The sequence below is a fragment of the Pygoscelis adeliae genome, unplaced genomic scaffold, assembly GCF_000699105.1.
Source record: "Pygoscelis adeliae isolate BGI_AS28 unplaced genomic scaffold, ASM69910v1 Scaffold172, whole genome shotgun sequence".
Taxonomy (NCBI): domain Eukaryota; kingdom Metazoa; phylum Chordata; class Aves; order Sphenisciformes; family Spheniscidae; genus Pygoscelis; species Pygoscelis adeliae.
In genome coordinates this window covers 4224379-4225477 of record NW_008824338.1, presented here as the reverse complement: position 1 = coordinate 4225477, position 1099 = coordinate 4224379, and the positions used below count along the sequence as shown (strand labels likewise).

Genomic DNA, 1099 nt, shown 5'->3' with positions numbered 1-1099 from the left:
GCCGGGGTTTCCTCGCCGGCCCCGAGCAGGCGCGCAGCCCCCCGCAGCCCCTCGCCTCCCTACTGGAGACGGGATGCGGTTTTATATTGGAAATGAGGGGCAGGGGGAGGAGATGGCGCGCACACGGAGCGATGAGTGTGCGGTGTCAATCAGAGGGGTTTTGTGTCTCCTTGACTCCTGATGGTCCGTGGCTGAGGTGTCCCGGGTGGCACCACAATGAATATGAATAGGGGTCCTTGCTAAATGGGACAGTCAAAGCGCACCGCCCTGAATAATGGCACGTCATCCTAACTAGACCATTATACATAGGAGGGCTCCTTTTGTCTCTGCTCTCTGCTGCAGCTCTATAAAAGCCCCTCTTTTTCAGGCTGAGGTTAGTCCAAGCATACACTAACTAGCCATCCTGTAAACAGGCTGAGTAACCGGGGGAGAGAGAGAGGGGAGAGATTGGTGAGAGAGGGGGCTGAGGGGCTTTTTTCCTCCTCCTCCAGCATTTCCAGCCCTTCGCTGGCAGAGCCTGCCGTCCGTTTATCTCTTTTTCGTTCCGCTTTCGTTGCTTTTTGAAGGAGAGTTGTCTTGTTCCGCCACCTCCAGAGCAAGGAAGAGTTTCTTGCTCAGAAGCCCGAATACAATGAATTCTGACTCCAGCTCTGTCTCCAGCAGAGCTTCCTCGCCAGACATGGATGAGATGTACCTGAGAGACCACCACCACCACCACCACCATCACCACCACCAGGACAGCCGGCTCAACTCCGTCTCCTCCACCCAGAACGACCTGGTGCAGAAGATGTCCGGGGAAGGCCTCTCCAGGAACGGCTCCAAGGCCGGAGGGGAAGGCAGCAAGTACAAAATCAAGAAGCAGCTCTCGGAGCAGGACCTGCAGCAGCTGCGGCTGAAGATCAACGGCCGGGAGCGTAAGAGGATGCACGACCTCAACCTCGCCATGGACGGGTTGCGGGAGGTGATGCCCTACGCCCACGGACCTTCCGTGAGAAAACTCTCCAAAATCGCCACCCTCCTGCTAGCCAGAAACTATATCCTGATGCTCACCAGCTCCCTGGAGGAGATGAAGAGGCTGGTGGGGGAAATCTACGGGGGG

At 57.1% G+C, this 1099-nt stretch overlaps 1 protein-coding gene across 1 annotated transcript; it reads left to right on the top strand.

Moving 5' to 3' along the window:
• Positions 1-631: 631 nt before the first annotated feature.
• Positions 632-1096, top strand: OLIG3 (oligodendrocyte transcription factor 3; the record flags this gene model as incomplete). The annotated part of the gene is made up of 1 exon (XM_009319145.1): positions 632-1096. A coding segment is annotated over exon 1 (465 nt), but the record flags the coding sequence as incomplete, so codon positions are not given.
• Between the last annotated feature and the right edge of the window lie 3 nt (positions 1097-1099).